Genomic DNA, 22,321 nt, shown 5'->3' with positions numbered 1-22,321 from the left:
TGAAGACGTGTACCCAGCAATAACATAAACACTTCCCTTAAAGGAGAGCAAAGAGCTGGAGATGGAATTGTGAAAGAGAGAGGCATAGAGATAATAGTTGAAATCATAAAAGTGAGTGGCATAGGGAAGCCCCTTAACTGCCTTTGGCCTCAGATTCCTATTGATATGATGGTGATAATATTTCCTCTGCCTGTCTTCTGCGACTATTTGGAGAAACAGATGAGATAATGTGTATGAAATTGTTTGTAAACTCTTCAAACATTCGGCGGGTTTTATAATATCTTTAGGAGTGAGAGGAATGTGTCCCAAATGTTATTTTCCAAACACACAAGATAAAATAAAGACTTCAAATTCTGGAAGAATTGCAGACTAGATCATCTGTAAGGCCCCCTGCTAACATATGACTAGATCCAGGATAAACAAGAGCAAATATGTCTACAGCGGGAATGTCAGGGACTCAGGGACATCTTTGAGGACTCCCCTGAGGGTGTTACTGTGAGCAAACAAACATAAAAGCCAGGTTTCTGTGAGTGCAAATACCAGCACTACTGCAGACCACGAGACCAGCTTGGGGTCCAGGGCAAGGTGGGAGAGCTGTCCCCAAGGTCCCCAAATTAAGCCAGGGCCCTCACAGGGAAGTGAGGGTAGCGTTCCTCACAAACAGCTAGGTATATTGCAGGGAAGCCCCAGCATACGAAGGACGATTGCATTATAAAAGCAACGCGAGAAGCAAGGTCATCTGAAAAGAAATGATTAGTCTGCCATGACGAATACAGACTTATATTTCTTGTCTCAGTCACACTGAGGGTATTCTGCCCGTGATTGCTATGCAGGTGAAATCAGAGTGTGAGAGAGTCTTTCTTTTTCTCTTTGGGCTCTCCCATCTATGTGTTTTGACTGAAAATATTAAACTTTTTCTTAATTGTGAAAAAATACATGTTGTAGATACTAATTATTACTAAATGTGGTCTGACTGCTTCTTTATAGCAGTCCTTACAAGTAGGCAAAATGTGGTTATTTGATATTAATGGAAGTCTATCAAGGCTGCAGTTATTCAGTGTAAGTCATTCCTCGTGACACATGTTTATTGATTTAAGTGCCTGAGTGTATTCTCTCATGTTAGCTGCAGTCTATGACTTATTTCCATTGTAAGATGTGGATAGTTATAGCTGTTGAGCTTCTTCCCACCCTAAAGCGATGTTAACATCTGCATTTGGGTGTGAACATGGTTCTAAAATAAGTTCTTAAAAAAAAATGACTTGGTGACCGTTACTATTAACAATGATATGTAGACACTTATTGTTGGTCCTAAAGCTCTTTATGATATATGAGTATGTACTGGGTCTAGTCTTAAAAACCCATTTGGAATAAAAGGGTAGGCCAAGGGAGTTATTTTGTGGTGACAGAACAGTTCTGTACCTGGATTGTGGTAGTGCTTATAGGAATCTATAGATGTCATAAAATGTCATAGGAGTATATACATACATCCCCAAAGGACATGTAAAAATTGGTAAAATCGGTGTTGGGTCTGTAGTCTGGTTAAGGTATAATGCCAATGTCAATTTCCTGGTTTTGCTATTGTTCTGCAGTTATGTAAGATGTTACATGGGCTCTCTCTACTATTTTTTTAATCAATTTCACTATTTGGGGACCTACTTGTAGGTCTATAATTATTTAAAATAAAAAGTTTAGGAAAAAAATCACTTGGAACATGGCAGCCAGGAAAATAGATTCTTCTTGATATTTGTGATTCTCAAAGAACATTAACACAAACATTTAGAAATATTTGGTGAATCCTGGAGGACAAAGTCTGTCATCTCACTGTGGTTAAAAAGTGAGTTGGAGAGTTCAATTCGGTATCTCTATGACTACTGAAGGTTGTATGCTTGCAACAGAAAAGTCGAAAGGCTGTTGTTGTTACAACCCTTGGAAGACTAGCCAGAACTGTCCTTGTTGCTTAAAATTAAATAAACTTGTGCCATGGCATGAAAACTTGTTTACAGTAGTCAATGGAATGGCAATTTAAAAAAAAAAAGAGTTTCAAGTTTTTCAAGTTTGTTGTGTAACTGCAAGTAGAAACATGAAGCATTTGGAAAATGTAGAATTTGAATTAACTATTGAGTGAGTCCAGTGGGAAAAAATGCATATGTGACTACTCTTAAGTGTATTAAATAGAAAGATTATTCTATTCTTTTCCTCCCTCTCTCCCCTTTCTCTTTTCTCTCTTATATTTGCAGTTGAAATAGATGGTGTCTTTATTTTTCTCTAGACAACTTTAAGTGAAATAATACAGACTTAGTGGGATGATGTTCAGAAAATACCTCTATTAAAATATCTTTATTATAAAATTAAGCAGTAGAAAGGGAAAAAATAAAATAACTTGCAGTAATATAAATCAAGAAAAAGGGAATCTATAAATAAACAATATTAGAATTAAAAAACATAGAGCAGAGATTAAATAATAGGAGAATACTCTGAAAAACTATGGTGATAAATTTGAAAATTTAACCCAAATTGACAAACGTCTAGAAAATACATACTGACTTAAAAAGAAATAGCTTAAATATTTCTATATGTTTAACAGAACATGAATGAATAATTAAAAATTTTCCCCAAAGGAAAACACCAGGATCAAATGATTTTACAGATAAATTTGCCAAACTTCCAAAAAAGAGATCGTTTCTTGAAAAGAAAGAGACAAGAAACAGAGGTAACATTCTCCAACTTATTCCAAGAGCAAGTATAACTTAAGACCAAATAACACTGTATGAGATGAGACCATCACTAGTGTCACTTAAAACACAAATGCAAAAATTTCAAAACATAAATTTGAAAGGTAGCAGAACAAATATTGTGACACCTTAAGGCCAATGTTATGGACTGTGTTTGTGTCCTCCCATAATTCATATTGTTGGAAATTTACTCCCCAGTGACATGGTATTAGGAGGTGGAGCCTTTGGGAGGTAATTAGGTCCAGATGAGGTCATGAGGGTGGAGCTCCCATGGTGGGATTAGCATCTTTCTAGGAAGAGAAGGAGACTAGAATTTACGAGCTCAGGGCATGCACCAAGGAAGGCTATGTGAGGACAAAACAAGGAAGTGGGCCCTCACCAAGAACTTGACCGTGGTAATACGCTGATCCCAGAGGACTTCCAACCTTCAAAAGTGTGAGAAAAAAATGTTGTTTAAACCACCCAGTCTGTAGTATTTTTGTTATAGCACCTGAACTCACTGAGACAGTCAAGGAAGCACTTGCTTATTAGGTCTAACAATTGGTAATGTGTCTTCCTTTCCTATTACTTAATCTTAGCGGTACTGAACTGCACTCCAATATGAGACTGAAAAAAGGCATCTCGCCCTCTTCCTGATTTTAAAGGAAGTGGTTCAAATGTATCATCGTTAAGAATATCGTTAGCTGTAGGTGTTTTTTATATAAACTCATTATCAGGTTAGTGGAGTTCTTTCTATTCCTAGTTTGCTAGTAGTTTAGAAGAGACTTAAGAGACAGAGCAACCAAATGTAATGAATGAACACTGTTTGGCTCTTGATTCCAATAAACCAAATGGAGGAAGACAGTTTTTTGAGGTATTTGAGGAAATTTGTTTATTGATTGAGTGTTAGAGGACAATGGATAATTATTTTAACTTAGGTGTGATCATGCATTGTGATCATGTGAGAAAATTTCCATCTTTTGTTAGTATTTTATTGTGGTAAAATTTGCATAATAAAATTTACCACTTTAGCGATTTGTAAGTGCAGAAGTTCTGTCGCATTAAGGACATTCACAGTGTTGTGAAACCATCACCACTACCTATCTCCAGAACTTTTTCATCTTCCCAAAGTGAAACTCTGTACCCATTAAACAAGCACTCCCCATTTCCTCTCCCAACCCCTGGCAACCGCCATTTTACATGCTGTCTCTATGGCCTTTTTCACTTAGCATAATGTTCTCAAGGTTTATCCATGTTGTAGCATGTGTCAGAGTTTCATTCCTTGTTAAGGCTGAATAATATTCCGTTGTATGTATACATCACATTTTGTTTATCCATTCATCTGCCAATGGATACTTGAGTTGCTTCCACCTTTGGCTATTGTGAATAATGTTGCTACGAACATGGGGGTGAAAATATCTGTTTGAGTCCCTGCTTTCACGTCTTTTGGGTAAACACCCAGAAGTAGAATTGCTGAATCATATGGTAATTCTGTTTAATTTTTTGAGGAATCGCCATAGTTTTCCACAGTGGCTGCACCATTTTACATTTCCACCAGCAATGCACAAGGGTTCTACTTTCTCTACATCCTTACCAACACAGGTTGAGAAAATGCCCATGTTTTTAATAGATCTATATGAGTTAGAGCTGAAGGTGAAGAGTTACTAGTCACCCATCGCCTGCAGAGCAGCCATGTCCCACCCATAGAATTTCAGTTCCCCACCAGCTGAGAGGTAGTGCAGCTAGGAGCCCAGGCTGCCGTCAATTTTAACTGTGACCTGTGTTTTCCACATGTAAAACTTCTATCATGTCTGAAAGGAAGACTTTAAGGGAAAAATGAAAAACTGAACACTATGATTTAATGATAGAAACATATATAGTAAAACTTCATTTTTAAAAGGCAAGTGACTGCTAGACACTGTTGATGATACTAGGTGCCACTTGGGCAGAGGTGGGGACGGCATCAGGGAGGAATACCACGGTATCGCTCATATTCTGGTATTTAAGTTGGGTGCTGGTTTCCTTGGTGCTTTATTATTCTGCTTTGTTACCTCTATAAATTATATGTATCCTTTTGTTTGTATAATATTACATAATTTACATTTTAAATCTGAAACCAGTAACTTTTATTCATTAGGGCTGTGGCCCTATATGTTGGCCAAAGGTCTGGTGCTGGTCTGAAGCAAAAAGAGAGTAGCGTGAGTTTTATAAAGCTAAATTTATTCAATTTCAAGGATTGTATATATTCTTCAAGTATGTCATTTTTTTCAGTGTTAGAAGGACCTTTAGCAATGAAATCATAGAGTTAAAAGAATGCAGTTTGTTGTCTTGTTTGTTTTATTGCTCTTACAAAAGGCAAACAGAAAAAAGTAGATGACCTTGTGTAAGGTCATTACCATTAAAAAAAATATTTTCACTAGTCCTTGAAGTGGAAAATTCTAGGAATTATTGTCTTGGAGAACACAGCACTGTATCCAGTAGCCAATCACCACGGCTGATGATACTCAATATGGCGATTTCACTTACTGCCCCTTTCACAGAATGAATCTCTCTAATTTAAAAAGTTAATTTAGTGGAAATGTTAATCAGCCCTATCTAAAAACTCATGAGTAAATTTGAATTTCTCAGCAATGACATACTCTAACCCCAGAGGAGGGGCATTCTCAAATATCAGCTCGTGATAATTACAACTAACATTTATTAAGCACTTACTCTACCATTGACTACCGTGTTTCCCCAAAAATAAGACCTAACTGGAAAATAAGCCCTGGAATGATTTTTTTAGGCTGGCATCCCCTGAACATAAGCCCTAATGCATCTTTTGGAACAGACCTTAATATAAGACCCGGTCTTATTTTCGGGGAAACATGGTACTTTGTATAGATTGTCTTACTTAATCTACAGAAATGCTCTCATTCCCTTTTATCTGATAACTGGAACTTTGATATCTTACTTAGCATCACGTATGTTAAGAAGAAGAGAGCTGGTGTCAAAACCCAGTTAAGCAGTTAGATACCACTTAATTGTATATCACACATGACACCACCACTGAAAAAGCCAAATGCTAGGGCTACAAAATAGGTACTGAGCACTGAATTTAGAACTCAGCCTCTCTCATATTTCTTAAACTCTCTTATATTTAAAGTGTTCAGAATCATAATGCTTCAAGGGGGAATGCTAAGCTCATTGGAAACATTATTATTTTACCATTGTGGTCTTCAAATTCACGTGTAGTCAGTGACCAAATTGTGTTTATTTCTTGTATCCCTGTGAGACATTAGCAAAATGCATTGTGCAAATTCAATTGGGGGCAAAAGATTGGGAAAGAAAGGAGTTCCAAGCAAATTCCAGCGACCGGTGGCTGAGGTATCATGAGGAGAGTGAGGAAGGTGGTACAGCTTCCAGCTAAGAGACATAAGGAGAGGTTCAGAAGACAGTAAAGGGTTTGGATGAAAGAACTTAAAAGCAGGTGGACAGCAGTCAGAGACTTGTGGGGCTTAGGAGACTATGAATCTCCCCAGAGAAGGCTAAAGGAATAGCAGAAGAAAGTTCAGAGTGCTTCAAGATAATGTTGTCTTGGTAGAGGAGAAATGAGAAAATGCACATATAAGACAATGAGTTCTAATTCACATTCTAATAAAATGAAGGCTTTAAACAATGCTTCTGTTTTCTCATTTTTAGATTCTTTATCTCTCCACATCTGCCTGTGAGCATTTGCCAGGATTCTTCCTTAGTCATACATACTGCCTTCCAGCATTTCAAAACCCTTATCCTTAAGAATTGCATGCAATTTCTCTCCTTCCTATCAAGGCCAGACTTCCCTTTTCTCTTCATTTACCTCTCTTACCCTCTCCTGTCCTCCCTTATCTTCTTGTGTCAGTTGCCTATTACTGTATAACAAATCACCCAAAACATGGTGGCTTAAAAACAACAGTGTGTTATTACCTTTGAGTCTTGTGAAATGACTAGGTTCAACTTGGTGGTTCTCTCTTGAAGTCCTCATGTAATTAATACGTCTGGTACCTCAGCTGAGGCAGTTGGGGACTGACTAGACTCTTCCCTTCCTTCTTCCCTCTTTCCCTCCCTCTGTCTCTCTATGTACCACATCGTTTCTCTATATGGTTAGCTTGAGCTTCCTCACAGCATGGAGGTTTCAGAGTAGGTGGACTTCTTACATTGTAGCCATCTTTCCCCCCAACAAACATTCCAAGAAATCTAAGTAGAAGGAAGTTTAAAACTTATGACCTAGCCTCAAAAGTCACTCAGCACCAGCCCAGAGCCGCCCCAGAGGAGGGAGACCACCCAAGGGTGTGAATACCGGGAGGTATGGTTTATTGGGGGTGATGTAGCTCTCCAAAGACTAGCTACCACATTTCTCATGTATTGAAATTTCTGTCCCTTTCTCTGCTCCTTAAAACTGAAATATCTTAAGTTACTATCTTATATCTTGCTTCACATCTGTATTTTTTCTTTCTAATTAATTATATTTATATTTATATTAAGAGCAATTGAAAAACTTTTTGAATACTTAAGCATTCTCTGAAATGAATCTTAAGAATATATTTTCATTTAGTGATATTAAAATTTAAGCACACAAAAGGCCCTACAGAAAAGCTATGTGACTATTTTGTAGAAAGTCTCTGGGAAATCAGATTTGACTCACTTTTTAACTACTGATGATAACATATCAAACGTAAAAGGCAGATCAGTTTTAGGGAAAAGTGATACAGCATCATGTGTGGGTGGCCTTGGGTGAACTCCCCAACAATATTGCTTTTCATGCTTAGCCTCTAATTAGAAAACCTGCTCTCTTGTTGGTTTACTTTCTGGTTAGACCTTTTTTTGCTTATATTCTAGCTCTTACATAAGTCAAAGTTTGTTCTTTTTTAACCCATAAAATGGAAAATAAAATAAAGAGCGATAACGAATTGAAAAGATTTGTTGCATAGTCACATGGCAGTTTCAGAAATTCTTTATTTAAAACCTCATATCTATAGATGGCTTAACTTTCCTTAGTTTCTGCAAATGCCACTGAGGTCTTAGCTTCTTGTAAAGAGTTATTGGCTTTTTTTATTTATTTTTATTTTTTATTTTTAAAAGGAGCTAAATCTCCAAAGCTTTTCTCTGGTGATTATGGAGAACAACACTTGTGGGAGAAAGTGGGCAGTTGGAGGTGGCAAATAATTTGATTTTTTTTTTCTACCCACAAGCCCTGGGAAAACTGTGCCATAAAGGATTAATTTGCTCATGGGATTTCACTGTGGTTGCCATTAAGAAAAAAACTAACAGGAACAGCAGGGCAGAAGTGTTTCTGAACTCTGGGGGAAAGAGTCGAGGATTTATGGTGGGAAGCAGAGCACTCCTTTTTCTCTTGTACAATGATTATAAGTTAAGCATCTGAGACTGGTACTCATTTCTCTCACACAGAACTTATGTAGACGTCTGAAACCTGACTCTGAAAATTGATCATTGGTAGCTGTAGTTTTTCAGAATTTGTCTTCATGCAGGGAAAATATTTCATTTAAAAACCCCAGGTTTCAGACTCAATCCTTTCCCAATTAAAAAAAAAATTAGAAAATAGCAAGTTTCGTTGGTGATTTACTTCCACATCGCTGTTCTTCCATTTGGGTTCTAAGCACAAATCAAATGGGGACTCCAGCAGCTCCACAGCGCAGCGGGTCCCTCCCCTCAGAGTCCTTCAGCCCCCAGGCTCCACTAGCAGAGGGGTGGCAGCACACTTTAGTGAGAGCAACATTTTCTATGAAGCTTTACCCTAAACTTGTCAACAAAAAGTTGCACTGAACAGCAGGCAAAATTGGGAGTTTCAGGCCGAGGCCAAATGCCCCGCTCACGCCCTTCCCCACCAGCACTTCCAAAGGTTGGCTCAGGGCTACCCTTGGCCATGGCAGCTGCTGATGAACCCACCTGAGGCGGGGCAACGCAGTAGGAAGGGCAGGGGACTGGGAGGGCTTACTGGGGGCCAGGATCACCACATGCATTCTTATTGTTTTCTTAAACACAACTTCCCTGTGAAGTCACTCTATTCCTGTTTTTTTTTTGTTTGTTTTTTTTTTGTTTTTTTTTTGCAGATGAGGAAACCTGAAGCCAAGAGTTTAAATAACTTGATTTCATGTAACGTAGTAAACTAAGTATTTAAATGAAATAAAATCCAAGTTTTATTTAATCTTGGGGAAAATGAAGGATTTTAATCCCAGCCTGTCTGACAGCCTAGCCAGTGTTCTTCCCACCATCCTACCCTTCTAATAAGCCATTGGTAACCGGTAATCCACTTATGAATTAAAATGGGGAGACTTTCTTTTGAGGTGAGCCTGTGGCACTTAGTCAAGTAACAATAGTTGTCACTCTCTCTTGTTTAATCTTATAGTGGAGTACGACAAGGAGTTCTCCCCTCGCCAGCGACACCACAAAGAGTTCAAGTTCAACTTATCCCAGATTCCTGAGGGTGAGGCGGTGACGGCTGCAGAATTCCGAATCTACAAGGACTGTGTTGTGGGGAGTTTTAAAAACCAAACTTTTCTTATCAGCATTTATCAAGTCTTACAGGAGCATCAGCACAGGTATGAGGGCTCAAGGAACCCCAAAGGGTGGGGCTGGCCCCCATTTCTCACCCTGTCACCACATAACCCCAAGTATGTCTGTGGAAGGTGATTCGGAGTTCAGGGCCGCACCTGAGGGGTGTGTTCTGAATTGTAGTGTTTGCCAGCAGCAAGAGTTTTTGCTGTTAAGTTGAAGATTTTTCAAATAGTTTTCTTTTCCTAAGCAAGCCAGTGGACGGTATTTACTAAGCATCCTTTACGATCAGAGAATATATGACTTATTAGGGACAAAATGTTTCCCACAATTGTTTGGTCCCTACTTTGAATGATGAGTGAAGGCAGCTAAAATAAATTCACACATGAAAATTATGTAAGGATGCTTACATATGATATGATTTCAGGTGAATACAAGGCTATGTATTTGTACATATAATATACGTATGTTATACATATTATATATGATATATCTTTGAGTGAGTGTGTATGTATATGTATGTGTGTTGAATGTATTTTTTATTATTTGGATACAAGGGAACAATAGGCTTTTTTATATGTCTGTATTATTCTTATTTCCTGAAATGAGGCCAGATCGTTTTAGAAAAGAACTGCAATGAAGTGCATTCGTGGGACTTTCTAGCAATAAAGAAAAACTTCCGTGGAGTGATTTTTGGAGGAAGGGCTGAAGGATGAAGTATTACAGCAGTTCGTTCAAACCTGTAGCACACAGGAAACAAGCCAATAACCTTGAATTTTGCTTACTATTGAGGGTCACTTTAGTAATTAGGGGAGAATGGAGCGCCTGATGGTAGTAGGTTAGCATTGTTGCATAGTTCTCAGGGTGCTGAGGTGGAAACTCAGCAGGTGATATGACAGCCTGGCAATTAGATGGTAGATATGAAGATAAAATTAAAGAAAGAGAATGCAGAGCGGGAGGGAATCCCGCATTTAGAGACTCTATAAGGGATTTGCCAGCTTTGATTTTATGAACCAAGTGCAAATTCTTGCTTTTGGTCTTGGAAGTCTGTTGACTTCCCAAGAATGTCCAAAGATTTCCGAATGACTTTCCTTTATCCTGAAGTTACGGATCTGTGTGTGGGTCTGTCACAAATATGCACACTAAAATAATAACAAACGTTAACTTGACCCATAAAAGGTTTATTTTAGTTTTGCGAGCACTACCGACATTTGGCCCTTATGCCAATTCAAATCTGTAATGAGGAAAATAAGGAAGAAGGAAGGACTCTTGTCGGGCTTTGCGGACACATCACGGTATTGAACATACACACTGAGGTTTGTGTGTGACTTCTTAGCTGGAATAGTTACGTAGTGAGTAAAATAGAGTCATCGTGGTACCTTTATAACAGACCAAAATGTTGGAATGAACGGGAAGTTTTCTGATGTCTCGTTTTCACTCCTCAATGAAAGTATATATTCAATGACTTAACTGTTAAGGGCCTCTTTTGAAAAGCACATTATTTGTTGCTAAATTTTCATCTTTCAGTACTTCAGAGAGACTTGGTATTCGGTGAGACCTTGGAACTGCTTAGCCACTGAGTTTTCAATCTGCCTAATTATTTGTCCCATTATATTTCTCTGGTGGATATAACCTCCTGGCACCATTTTGGCTCAGAGCTTTGTTCAGAATACATGGTTTTCTCTGTCCTGTGGAGGTGGGGGTGGGGGGAAGCTTTATAGTGAAAACACTGGATTGGGGGTTTTGTGAGTATACATTTAAAAAACAAGTTCTTCTTTTTTTTTAAGAGAGAGCTAGCAGACCATCTGTAAGGTTTATGTTGAACTTCAGCCAAAAATGAACAGCTGCCTTGAGCTTAAGATGGTGCTGTCATACTTCCTCAAGGCCAGCAGTGAGTTTGGAAAACAAAATCTCAAACGGTCCCAACCTTTGATGACTGTCAAAGCAGAGTTGTAATTTCTCTGCCCTCTAGGATGGGAGTATGTGGCAATTAGATGGGTTTAAGTTTTGTGCATAGGAAAGGGGAACTCCTGGGAGAATTGGGAGAATTTCATGCTTTGAATGGTCCCAGGTTAGCCAGGAGGGGCTTTTCTTATCGGTGGGCCAGGAGCCCAGGCCTCCTGGTGTCTCCTAATGTCCTCCCAAAGGCCTCCAGATTTAACTGCAGGACTTCTGGGGAAGGTCTGATCTCCCCATCTGTACTATCTTGGGGTGTCTTGGCTGAAAACGATTCTCCAGACTGGTGAAGAAACTTATTTGTCTAATCTGTGTTTAAGTGAAATTTGTAGTATTTAATGGATTAACTTTATTTAACAAATGTTTGTGTTGCAAAATACTTGGCCTCCTTGAAAAACAAACAAATAAAAAAGTGCAGGTTGTTTAATGCTGTCATATACTCAGCTGAGGCAGAAGAAGTTATGTGTGGGGCCTTCTCATATGAAGGGCAGCTGGGAAGCCCGACCTATAGAGGGTCAAAAACAGATTCTTGGGAGATAGGCCGTTGCTGTGAACTCTACAGAAACACATTCCTCGGACTGATAGGAAATCACTGGACCAGGTAAGTTAAAAAAAAGAAAAGTCACTACTTGAATAGATGGTGCTTTGAGTACAGAGAAACATTTGATACTTTATTCAAAACCTGAGAATAAACCCTGAGATAGAATCTTAAGTCCTGAAAAGATCTGGAGCAGCTCGTAGAACAGCCACCCAGCAGTGTGCACAGTTAAATCAGAATAGCACAGCATGCCTTCTGCACTTTATTTTTAAAATGTGCTCTACGCTATGGTGTGGTGTTTATATTTTAAGATGAATTTAGTGTTAACATCTGGTGTTATAAATCATTATGTTTTTATGATGACACTGGTAAAAATTGGCACTTATAGAGTACTTAGGGTTTGGAAAAGACCTTCTCATATATTCCCTCATTAGGATTTAGCCATGGCCCCATCAGATAAGCAAGGAGGCATATTACCTGTTAGAGAATGAAACATGGCACATATGCATGTTGCCAACTCCAAATTATGCCTACACTATTGTCTGTTAAGCTTCCCAAAAGTCACCCCAATGACATGGCTACAGTCCCGAGATAAAGGTGAAATGCCAAAAAGAGGTAAGCAGTCTCCTTCTGGCATGCCTCATATCACCATCTCCTTACACTGGTTGGGGACATCCCAAGGATGCTTCTGTTTGGATGGCAAGTGAGACAGCTCTGTGGGGGTGAAATGTATCTGTTAGAATTCAGGCCATGGTGCGTAGACTTTCAAGGCCTCCCTATGGAAAACCTTTGCAAACCTTTGTTGATCTATTGCTTAAACATTAATCTATTGGCAGCTTTTCTAGAGCAGAGGTATGAAGGGGAGGAAAGACTAGAATACATTCATACAGAAGTTTTGTGCTTACTCACAGTATTATTCATTTGTCCATTTACTTCACTGTTTTCTTCTGCAGCTCAAACACACTAAGTTGTCTTCATACTTGGACGGTAAAGGCTGCTCGGAATAACTTTTGACCTTTCATATTCATGTATCGTAGCATAATGGTAGCATGTTACTTTTCATGACACGTACTCATGATCTTTATACTTCTATAGTACCTTTACATTAACTGCAATTTTGAGGCTTTTAAAGGATATCACATCCATTTACATTTCTTATTTGGTTAAAGACATACTTTGACTGGTCTTACTTGGTTTTGTATACTTAGAAGTCAAAGAACATCTCCTGAAAGCCAGCCAGAAATTTTAACAGAGGGACATACTCAGTGTCTGGAAGACGGTCCCGTTTGGTACATGAATTAACCACACTTGCCTCTGCTAGTTTTGAAATTCTATGTTCTACTCTGTATGTTTTGGTGATTGCATGGCCTGGCAGCGATCGCCTATCTTCTATATATATGATGACTTTTCTTCTGTGTGTTCTATCATGGTGAAGTCCTTTGGAAGACATTTAAAGTAAGAAATAATTACCAAATTTAAAATTCAGTTCTACCTAATATAAGCACTATTGCAACTTATTCCTCTGTTTACAAACAGGAAAAGTTTTTTTTTTTCATTTGTGTGTTTTTTAAAGTTTGGTTCATATGTTTCATCCTAACTTCAGAATCCTTAGAATGTGAAGAAATGCACCTCTGAATGAAGGAAACAGGGCAATGCTGCTGCAGAGTTGGTTTTCAAAACAGAAAGATTTCCTAGGGATAGCCCAGAAGCCATGCCATTGGGGCCTCGGGGGAAAATCCCAGATGGAATTATTGCTTAAACTCAATTTTTGACAAAATTCACTAATTCTGACCTATTTTACAGATAGAATATAATTGTCCCAGGACAGAAAATAACTGTCAAATGGCAAATACACATTTTTCTAGAATTTTTAGTTTGATATGCTACTTGAACCACTCACAGAGATAGGGATGGTTTGGACATGTTTGAGTCCTGGTAGGGATACCCAGGAAGCTGTGGGCTATGGAAGTGTTTAGCTCAGCAGAATGAACTAAAGTATAGTAGTAGACAGTTAAGATCATATGTGAGCTACTGAAGTTGATTAAATATCCCAGCTGTGTAAGAATAGAAAAACCTAATTAACCCAGTGCCATTTATTGAAAATATTTTCCATTTTCAGTTTACTCCAATGGCATCTTTGTCCTAAATCAGGTGATCACATATGTGTGGATCTGTTTCTGGGATCTTTATTCAGTTCCATTGGTTAATTTTTCTGTTTTTCCACCAATAGTGTATTCTTAATTCTCTTAGTTTTATAAGAAGGCTTGGTGTCTGGTGTGTAAGTTCTCCAATTTTATTTTTCAAGATTTTCTTGGCTCTTTATGGATCTTTGCATTTCCATATAAATTGTAAAGTAGGCATTTCAATTTCCACAAAAGAAAATTGCTGGCCTTCTGATTGGAATGTCATTAAACCTAGAAATCAATTTGGGAATAATTGACTCTTAACAATATTGAGTTTTCCAACCCAAGAATATAGTATTTATTTAGGCTTTCTTTATCTCAATAATATTTTGTAGTTTTTTGTGTCTTGAGTATTTTTATTAGAATTATTCCAGATCTTGAAGTTTTTTATGATATTGTAAATGGTTTTATTAGCTTTTACAAATTTCAGTGTCTAATTGTTTTGTGCTCACATATAGAAATACAATTGATTTTTGTACATTGAAATTTTCTCTAGCAACCTTGCAAATTCTAATATTTTTTCTGTGCAGTAGTTTTAAAATTCTATAAATATAACCATGCCATCTATATATATCAGTTTTATTTCTTCCTTTTTAATTCTTATATTTTTTGTTTCTTTTCATCTTGTTTTGTTGTGCTAGCTGGACATTCAATACAATGTTGAATTCCATTCAGATTTCTAACTTCAGTTTAGAAATCCCTGTCAGATTTCTAAAATAAGGGGGGAAAGATTTAATAATTTACCATTAAAGGTCATGTTTGCTATAAATATTCTTGTAGATACTCTTTATTAGATTAAAAAAATTCTCTTCTATTCCTAGTTTGCTACAAGATTTTTGTTTTTTAATTAGAAATTGGTGTGGAATTTTATCAAATTTTTTTCCTGAAATTTTGAGGATGATTATATGATTTTTCTTTTTTATAGTGTTAATGTGATGTACTAAATGGTTGTAAAAGGTTAAACCAACCTCACATCCCTGAAACAAACCCAACCTGTGATTTATTATCCTCTTTGTATAAGGCTAGACTCAAAGATCATGTCTGATAACTCGTATTACCTAGATCACCTATGGATCTATTTCCATTATCTATTTGTTCCCTTGATTTTTCTCTCTGGGTTTTATTTCCTGGAATGACTGATAATTTTAAAAATTAAATTCAGGACATTATTTTTGAAAAACTCTTCTAGACACTCTTATCTTCTTCCAGACTGGATTTCATTTTCTTCTAGAAAGCAGACAACATGCAGGCAGATTACCTTGTTCTTTATCTTCCAGTGAGGCTGGGTTTCAGGATGTGTTAACGCCCATCTGTTTCTGGTTTTCCCTTTCTCCCAAAGTTGAGCCCTTTAGGGGTCTCAGCTGAAGGTTTAGGATGTTTACCAGAGCCCATCTTCCTGGACTCTGAACTCCAATTTGTAACTCCCCAGCATTGTGAGACTGCCAAAAAGTCTGCTTTGCTTTTTATCCTCTAAGCAATTTCTTTCTGCTTGTTTTCTCAGCTTCTTACTCCATGCGTACAGGGTTTAATATTTGGCAAAATACTGGAGTTCAAGGCAGCCAGGACTTGAAGAGCCAAGGTCCTAGAGGAAGTGAACCCAAGCTTCTATGAGATCACTTGTATGAGCTCACTTCTATGCAGCCCCTTTCCTCTGGGACCTTAGCCCTTCAAGTCCTAGCTGCCTTAAACTCCAGTGAGCCCCAGCCAGTGATATTGCTCTGAGCTCTAGGCTGCTGCCCCTTTCTTCCTGGCATCTATACCTCATTCAAGGAATTAACAAATGCCTTGAGATGCAAAGGAAACAGCAAATACAGGGCTCACCACAATGCGTTTCCCTTCATTCTGAGATCTTTTTTTTTTTAAATTAAAGTTTATTGGGGTGACAATTGTTCGTAAAGTTACATAGATTTCAGGTGTACAATTCTGTATTACATCATCTATAAATCCCATTGTGTGTTCACCACCCAGAGTCAGTTCTTTCTGAGATCTTGACTCATCAAGTGTTGCCTGTGTTGGATGCTCTAAGATATCTTCAAGCAGGTTTGTTATTTTTAACTTGGTCTTAGTGGGATTGTTAGTTTGATACATCATAGCCAGAAGCATACATCCAGAAGCTTTGTATTTTTATTTGGAAATCTTTATAATGAATCCCCACAATTGTCGGTATTTAATTCATTAACCAAATGGTATACTTCTGGAGATAAGACCTAAATCCAATAGTTGATCCAGTTCCAGGACCTCAGAGGACAGTTTCCTTGGCAAAGCATTTTTTTAATAGACTAATTGCTCTATGAATTCTGTTGGATTTTCGGTGCCGCCTGCTGAAGTGAACTTTTATTATCACTGAGATAAAAGTGAGATATCTGAGGCTATTTTCTTTTTTGAAGAGAAGGGCAAATTTGAGAAAGCCAGAATAGGAGGACACTATTATAGTCTGGTAGAAGAAAATCAAAGCCTCTTATCACCGTGCACAGCCACACCTGTTTCTCTTTCTGTATCTGGCTTTCACAGGTATGATCCTCAGGGACTCCTGAAATCTTACTGCTGACCTGATAATCTCTGGCACACTCAGTGTGTGCCTCAGCCAAGCATTGAACTTTTCAGTATTTGATCCTTTGCCCCTGAAAAGGGGGTAATACAACTTACCCACAGCTCAGGTTATGTAACTAGTTCTGTTTATCTTTTTAGTTAAGTGCATATTCTTTATACTTAGAATTATCTACCTGAAACTGTAAAAAGTAAAGGCTCAAGAAGATACCCAACCTTGTTTCTCAGCCTATTTATGTTCTGTTCTTTGCAAAGGCACAGCGTAGAAAAGAATATTACAGAAGGGAATTAAAATTACCATAAAGAATCGCATACACTCAAAAGAATGCTCAATTTGGGGGAGAGGAGAAGTCAGGGTGTGCTGGGCAGAGGAAACTGTTCTCTGGGAACTGCTTATCTACTTGGTAAACATGAAAGAGAAAGGGAAATAGGTTTTTATTTCTGGAAACCATGTCTTCTGTGTTATTCATTCCCAGAAACTGATTGCTGTGATGCATTCATCTCCTTACCAGGATGTCCAACTTTGTGGGAGGCAGGATATGGTAGTGGTTAAGATTATTTTGTGAAACATCTTTTTTTTTAAAATCACAAATTAGCAATATTTTTGGTTTTATTTCCCCGTATTGGACAAGGATATGGAAACGTAGGATTGGTGATGGGAACTAAAACATATAAGATTTGCACACAACATGTATAAAAGGTGGCAGAACTTCTTGTTTAATCTGTACTTGATCTTTAGGGCACATTGGAGTATATCCCAGTGTATGGGAACATTATTTTGCTTCTGCGGCCAAAGAGGACAGCTTGTTAGGTAGCCATAAATTTGTAGTAAGTGATCTTCCACCTTCCCCTCTCTTCCTGTCTTGGACACGTAGGAGCAAGCCTTTAATAATACTGCTACTTTGGCGGTGGTCTTACCTGTGATTCCAATTATTAGTCTAGGTTGATAACTCCCTGAGGGTAAGGCCAGTCCATAAGATAATCAAACATTTACTTGTGGAGCAGCCTACATTTGCTTTGCACTGTTTAGGAAGAGGAGCAAGAATTCTTGAGAGCAGATGGCTTTGCACCTGAAGTCTAAGAAGCCGATGAAGGCTCATGATGATAACAATGTGAGGAAACTCATGCCCTCGAGTTGGGATAACATGGAGAATAACATTATTTTATCCTTGAAGATGGAACGCGTATTCATCATGAAACATGGGTCTATGAGTTAGTTGAGAACAAAATAGGCAATAAATTCATTCAAAATTTTCTCTCTCTTGCTTCAGGATTTTTTTTCATTATATGCTCAGTTGAGTGTCAGTGATCTCAGTAGGAGGGTCCAAATAATCCAGTCATGGTGGCCATTTTGGCCAGAACCTAGGATTTTTTATCTGGTGGAGACACATAGTTTAGACGGGAACAACAGATCTCAACCATGCTGCAGTGAGATTTAGAAGAGAATTGTTGTTTTTCAGTGAGATCAGATGCATCTTGTTTGAAGCTATGCTTTTACAAAGACGATAGACTAAGGAGGCCATGTGTTACTGAAGAAAAGTAAATAGATGTGGGTCAGACCAGAGCCGTTTTAGAGACTTACCATAAAGGGCGAACCGATGAAGTAGATCCTTAAAGCTGTAATTCTTAAAGGTCCTCACCTGGCTGTGTGACTGAGTGTCAGTGGTGGTCTCAGTCTAGACAGAGAGCATTCTGCTTAGGATGAGGAAGAGGGCAAGACTGGGCCGTCCATCTTGGATCCCTTCCTGCATGAACCTTTCACCCCTTCCTCTCCTGACCCTGATGTGAGAATCCGCTTGTGATTTCTGATCCTGTGCCGCCCTGACTATCTCAATGTGTTTTCTGTATCCACCTGATGTTGGCATTTATGTACAGTAGATTTTGATCCCTTGTCTTACTCTGAGGCCTTGCTCAGCATTTTCAACCTGTGCCCTGGACTTTTCTTGACTTTGTTTCTTAGAAATGTGGTAGCTAAGAGCCTGGGCTCTGATTTTAAGTTCTGGTCACCCCACTTAATACCAGTGACCATAATACACTTATACTCTCTAGGCTCCGTGACATCAACTATAGAAAAGACACAATAATAGCACTTGCCTCTCCAGGGAATAAAGGAGAGGCTCTTGGAGCATGCCTGCATATTGAAAGCACACAGTAAATATTTGTTTTTCTCTCTCCATTTAGTCCATTATTTTAAGTCCATACCCTACCTCATCTTCCTTCCAAGGGACCTGAGCATCCTGGATTTAAACGTCTAAATTTGAGACTGGCTCACTGACGTCTTTCTAGGCTCAGCTGTTAGACCATGTTTGTGTATTGCACAGGTCTCTTAAGCAGTGAGGACCAGAATTATCCTTATGTTAGAGTCAGGGAAGTGTTGCAGAGAAACAACATGAATTCCTGGGGGCCCAGCCTGACTTAGGAGCAGAGTCAAGATAGAAAGGCAGGCTCCTCATGTCCACTAATCCCCACTAACCCTAGAGATTTCATTTCTTTCACATGGAGCGTATTCTAGTTCTTTCTACCAGCTGTGCTCCACTCATATCTTAGACTGTATTTTTCTGCACCCTTGTTACAAGACCTTAAAACTGATGTGTATCATGGAAGCTCTGTAATAGTGAAAAGGGACCCTGGGCAGGAGCGCCATGCACCGATCCTCTTGGCCTCAGGGACAGTATTACGCCTTGGGATTCTCACTGTGTCTTCGTTCTAGAGGGCGCTCCCCTGACATGACTACTCGTATGTCTTGTGCTTCCTTCAGGACCAGGGCTACTTTTCCCACAGTACCGTGCGTGGTGTCAGTGTTGTTTCTGGATAAGGGTCTTCGCCGACCTTCCAGAACAGAATTTATGTCTTCTTGCATCTTAACTTCAAAGCCTTGGACTTGCAGTCCCCTCTTGCTGTTTTCCATGAACACCCCCGTCTTCCTGCTCACAGTTACCTCAGTAACGGGGCGGGGAGGTGATTTGTCAACAGGGGGTGTGACACATACGTGTGGGAGAGCGCTTTAAAGATGGCAGGCCTGTATGTGCCCCCCGCAGGCTCTGTTCAGCAGCTGAGTAAACGACTTTTAGCTGTACCTACTGTTTCAAGCTTGGAAAAGATGACAATAGAGTTTCCTTCTAACTCTAAGCCATGTCAACAGGAAAAATTGTTTCCCCTCTGAGACATCTCAAATTCTTAACTCAGATGTTTCACTGGTTTCACAGATATTTGATAGAATAGAGATAAATTGTATTCATTTGTCACAGGTTGTCTTTCATAATAATCTCAAAAGGCAGTATGTCATTATAGAAAACTGAATCCTCTTACTTTCTTTTCACTAGCTCATTATTTCACTTTCTAGCTTTTGATCTTGACCACACAACCGCAACCTCACTTCTGAGCCTCAGTTTCTCCAGCTGTAAAATGGGGATAAAGATGTACTGAGTTTTCAGGATTGTTATGAGGACCAAGTAAAGCAAGGTATAGGAAAGAGCTTTATAACTGATGTAAATGTACTTTATTAGTATTGAGATGCTAGTCTTCAATTTAGTATTTAATTCCAGTAATTTTTCTATTCTGTAAGATATTTCAGCAAAATATTTCCAGCACTGGGGTATTTGAATCTTTCCATGGCCAAATATCCCCCTTCCCTATCATAGGAATTTCAGGCCATTTCATGCCGGTGAACCTGGGACGTCAGCTCAGATTTAGAATGTCCTTGTAACATGAAGGTGACACCCCCTAGCACTGGTCTGCCCTGATGTGTGGGTGAGCATGAAGAGACCCTCGCTCACAGCCCCTAGGGTTATGTTAATTGAAAACTGTAAAAAAATATAAAAATATTCCCTGTGGAGCCCAGTGGAAGGAATGGACTCAATGAGTTTGCCTCAGAGAACCCCAGCCCTGGCTCACAGCTGCACTGGGATCAACTTTAAAATCATTCACCATACACCCACGGGTACACAGTCCAGACGAGAAAGGACTTGACACTCACCATAGACCATTCAACCTTCATTAAAAGAAAAGAACTGATGATTACTCAGAAATATGATGTGGCTTCTTATTTCTCCTTATTCCACAGGAACTAACAATGCGAAGGTTGTCAGGTTCTAATTTAAAAAATGAGCAGAGCAAAACTTTGTAATTCCTTCTGTTGATCCTGATTTTAATATATTCTCAATCCTTTCCCTCTTTGCCCCCACTTTCTCTCTTTTTAGAAGTCATTAGCCACAAAGTAAGCAACAATATGACATCTGTCTATCTATCATCTATCTTTATCTATCTATCTATCATTTACACTAATGCCAAAAGATTTGATCTAAACATCACAGCAAGGCTTCTGGTGAAGCTGAGGGTTCCTCCTACGTTTGTGAGAAAGTTGATTTCTCTGAAGTGCCCTGGCATGTATTAATTTCTCTCCAGATTGTATCCCACATGGTATCACACCATCCTGGCCTGTGGCAAGTCAGTGTACACAGCACTTTATGGTGGATCTGATCTGATTTTGACATCTTTGATTGTAACACCAAGGGCTGGACAGAGTGAGAAGGAGCCGAGGGGACAGCGTGCTATTCATGGTGCCATCTTTCCTTTCTTTCAGAGACTCTGACCTGTTTTTATTGGACACCCGCATAGTGTGGGCCTCAGAAGAAGGCTGGCTGGAGTTTGACATCACAGCCACGAGCAATCTGTGGGTCGTGACCCCACAGCACAACATGGGGCTTCAGCTGAGCGTGGTGACTCGGGATGGTAAGTTTGCCAAAGTCAGGCAAACAATCATTGTCATTCATTTGCTTACAACAGTGTGGGAGAACTAGGTTTTACAGGCGATCCTCAGCTCCAGGCTGACTTCATAACTGCTGTTTGAAACGCACACCTTTTCCTGAAGGGACTAGGAGACAGTTAGCTGGTCAAGGTTACAAGAGTAACAATGGGAGGACAGGTCACAGAGGCAGAAGCTGGTGGGGGATGCTGAGATAAAGAGAAAGATGGGAGCATAGTCTAAATTCTGACTGTTGAGTACATTTGCAAGGGAACCCTCCAGCACCTCTCCTCCTGCAGCATCAGGGCTCAGCAGCTTGATATCCCCTCACGAGCCCCCACACTGGGTACACTCTGTGCAGTTGCCTCGCTGGTTGGGATGAATATGATCAGAAAGAAAGAATGAATATGAAAGAAAAAGACTAGCAGAAATGGCAGAGCCTGAGAGCCAGCCCTCCTTGTTTAGATTCACAGACCTTTGGAAGGAGTGTTTGACTTTTGACCATCCAAAGAGAGCCATCAGAGACCTGAGAGGGCATGATGCTTTCCCCTCATGCTCAGCTTAATGAGGCCAGGTGGGATGAGTTATGTACGGTGGCTGCAGGAATAGGTTTCCGTGGAGTAACGGGAGGTGTGCTTTGGGTTACATTCCAGGACTCAGCATTAACCCCCGAGCCGCAGGCCTGGTGGGCAGAGATGGCCCTTATGACAAGCAGCCATTCATGGTGGCCTTCTTCAAAGTGAGTGAGGTCCACGTACGCACCACGAGGTCGGCCACTGGTCGGCGCCGCCAGCAGAGTCGCAATCGCTCTACCCAGTCCCAGGACGTGTCCCGGGTCTCCAGTGCTTCAGGTAGGTTTGGGTGAAGCCCGTTTTTCCAGGAAGCCTTGTTGGCGCTCAGGCCTCAGTGAGAACAAAGGGAGTGCAGATGGTTTCAGATGGTGCACAGCCTCTGCCCGGCAAATGCACAGGTCTGCAGGTGCCTCATAGTCACTGATTATCAGATGGGTTCCTGGGGCCATCAGCAGGGAAGAGTGGTACGCAAAGATGGGGTCTGCAGGCTGCAGACATCCTGAGTGTCTGGTTTTCCAGAGAAGTATCCTGCTGTTTGG

General features: G+C 39.6%; 1 protein-coding gene across 1 annotated transcript in view; it reads left to right on the top strand.

Annotated features, from left to right (window-relative positions):
• The window catches only part of BMP6 (bone morphogenetic protein 6), a 148,506-nt gene that overhangs the window by 110,274 nt on the left and 15,911 nt on the right, over positions 1-22,321 (top strand). The window contains exons 2-4 of the mRNA XM_019745410.3: positions 9,097-9,289; positions 21,049-21,197; positions 21,864-22,061. Of these exons, the coding sequence (XP_019600969.2) occupies positions 9,097-9,289; positions 21,049-21,197; positions 21,864-22,061 (540 nt within the window). The remainder of the gene's footprint in view (positions 1-9,096; positions 9,290-21,048; positions 21,198-21,863; positions 22,062-22,321) is intronic.

The sequence above is a fragment of the Rhinolophus sinicus genome, chromosome 14 (assembly GCF_057876585.1).
Source record: "Rhinolophus sinicus isolate RSI-liver-muscle chromosome 14, RSI-T2T, whole genome shotgun sequence".
Lineage (NCBI taxonomy): Eukaryota > Metazoa > Chordata > Mammalia > Chiroptera > Rhinolophidae > Rhinolophus > Rhinolophus sinicus.
The sequence above is the reverse complement of the archived record's forward strand: the minus strand, read 5'-3'. Positions and strand labels throughout refer to the sequence as shown.